General features: G+C 43.9%; 1 protein-coding gene across 1 annotated transcript in view; it reads right to left on the bottom strand.

The window, feature by feature from the left end:
- Positions 1-2383, bottom strand: part of LOC109543105 (collagen alpha-1(V) chain) — a gene marked incomplete in the record, with an annotated part of 59842 nt that overhangs the window by 48283 nt on the left and 9176 nt on the right. The window contains 5 exon segments of the mRNA XM_048661190.1: positions 232-483; positions 537-698; positions 752-903; positions 966-1119; positions 2157-2354. Coding sequence (XP_048517147.1) covers positions 232-483; positions 537-698; positions 752-903; positions 966-1119; positions 2157-2354 — 918 coding nt within the window.

Below are 2383 nucleotides of genomic sequence, written 5' to 3'. Positions count from 1 at the left end.
GTGTTATTGTTATCGTTTGTGAAGTTGACATTAATTTTAGAAGTTAGTTTGTTCCTGTTCCGTAGTTAAAGTTGTACCGAGTGGAATAAAAGTTGGAAGCAGAAGAAAGAGTTAATACTCGGTCATCCACGGTACAATATCATGATATAAGTACTCGTAGCTATACTAAAGCTGTGCCAATAGTTTTAAAAAATCCCAAAGAAAGTAGACTAAACTAAAAAACCAAACTACCGGTGGTCCTCGTTCTCCTGGAGGACCTGTGGCGCCATCTTTTCCATTATTCCCGGGTGGCCCAACAGCTCCAGTAAATCCTCGGACGCCTTCGTTTCCGGAAGGTCCCACTTCGCCCTGAGGACCAGGAGGTCCAGGCTGGCCGGTATCGCCTTTAGGTCCTGGCTGGCCTTCTTGCCCACGACGACCTCGCATACCTCGGAAGCCTCGAGGTCCCGATTCGCCCCGCTCTCCAGGCTGACCAGGATTTCCCTATCATAACGATTCGTTATTCGTTCAGTATGAGTTAGTCAGCCTATTCATACCCTTTCGCCTTTTTCACCAGGCGACCCATGCTTTCCAGAAGCTCCTTTCTCGCCTTTGTCACCGGCTGCTCCCGAGTATCCCGGAAATCCTCGGAGACCTTCTTTTCCTTTCTCTCCTGGGGAGCCAATTTGGCCGGTTTCCCCTCTTGGCCCGTCAAAACCCTTCACACAGGGTGGCATGAGTGGATTTGGAGCTGTAGTGGCATTTAACTCACTTTGGGGCCTTCAGGTCCTTCTAAACCTGCTGCTCCTTGTACTCCTTGCGGACCCACATCCCCTTTGGGTCCGTTATCTCCTTTCTCTCCGTCTAATCCGCGGTCACCCTTGTCGCCCCGTTCGCCTCCGGTTCCACGTTTTCCCTCGTCGCCTTTTCCACAATATCAATGATCGGTGAGGAGTTAATTGTAAATGTGAACAGTTATGATATACCTTTAATGCCTCGTGATCCAGGAAACCCAATTGAACCTTGTGGACCGGGCAACCCCATTTCCCCTTTTGACCCAACAGTTCCTGGTTTTCCGGAAATCCCTGGTAAGCCTTCGGCGCCTGTTAAGCCTGGTATTCCCTGCTTCCCTGGAGGCCCCTAAAATATAAAACGTTTATTCATGTCCATGAGTCATGTAGCAGTCATCTGGTCACAAGTGAACGTTTCCAATACATCCAGTATAGTTGTATTTTTTTTTCAATTGCCTACTACGGCATTTTCTTAATAGCAGAAAATACAAATATCTTTTCGGTAGATGCTTGATTCTGAGGCTTTAATTTCATGAAATCGAAATGTGTCCTACGAAAATGTCTTACTTTAAATGTATACTATTATGGTTGGGACATTGCTATGTTCCATATGCAAACAATCAAGGATTGTATATTCTAAGTTAGTTAGTTCGAAATGGCTTGCTTTTAATTAAAGTACTTGGCATGTACAACTTATATTACAGGATTAAGAATGTTCAGAAGTTGATGAGAAAACTTGCTTTCTTGCTTTTGCATGCTATTAAACCGTCGAGAGATATTATTGAGTTAATAATAACTGGATATACAGCTAAGAATCTTGTTTCCAAAGTTGTTCAGTTAGTTCTCTTGAGTTTAGCAAAGTAAGTAAAGTCTCGCTTTACGAAATATCATAATCTGAAAATTGGGTCTCTATTTTTTTAATTGACCTAGATTGCTCTCGAGATCTACTGCTGAACCAATTTCGCAAGAGATGAAATTTTCCCCACACAAAAGCTCGAACATTTAGCATAAATTTTAAAGATAAATTGTTCCCCAGTTTACGCTCAGAAACCACCTTATATGTAGCTTGAAAACGATTCATTCACCAATGCTAGTCACCACGCTAGTCTAAGAACTCTCGGGCTACAAATCGATATTTAATTCCCAACTGAGGTGTTGTTAACATCTGGATGCGATGTCAATACACGTTCAGCCCTATTATTACCCATGCTGATGACATCGAACCCACTTAGCTCTTTCTTTCAATGGCATTCAAATAAAGTTAGATCGATTATTGCCAAATCAGTATAAATGCACAAGAAATTTAGTACCAAAGCATTGATATTTCAATATTCGATTTGTTTATGTAGTTAAACGCATTTTAATTCTGGAATTAGAAAATATTACGGCAATTCCAGGTGGCCCCAAAGGCCCCTGCGGTCCATGTGGACCCACTGGGCCCGGTGATCCTGTCTGACCCGGCGCTCCTGGTTGTCCGCTGGGTCCCTGCTGTCCTTTGCTTCCTACAGGTCCCTCGCTTCCAGGTATTCCCGGGTTGCCAGGCAGTCCCGGCATGCCTCTTGGGCCGGAAAAACCCCTCGGACCCTGAAATTTATCCATTAGCTTGATTATTC

Source organism: Dendroctonus ponderosae, unplaced genomic scaffold, assembly GCF_020466585.1.
Source record: "Dendroctonus ponderosae isolate FM_Combo_2020 unplaced genomic scaffold, Dpon_F_20191213v2 Dpon_F_20191213_1, whole genome shotgun sequence".
In the NCBI taxonomy this organism is placed as follows: Eukaryota; Metazoa; Arthropoda; class Insecta; order Coleoptera; family Curculionidae; genus Dendroctonus; species Dendroctonus ponderosae.
Note: the sequence above shows the minus strand (reverse complement) of the source record. Positions and strands in the feature narration are given on the sequence as shown.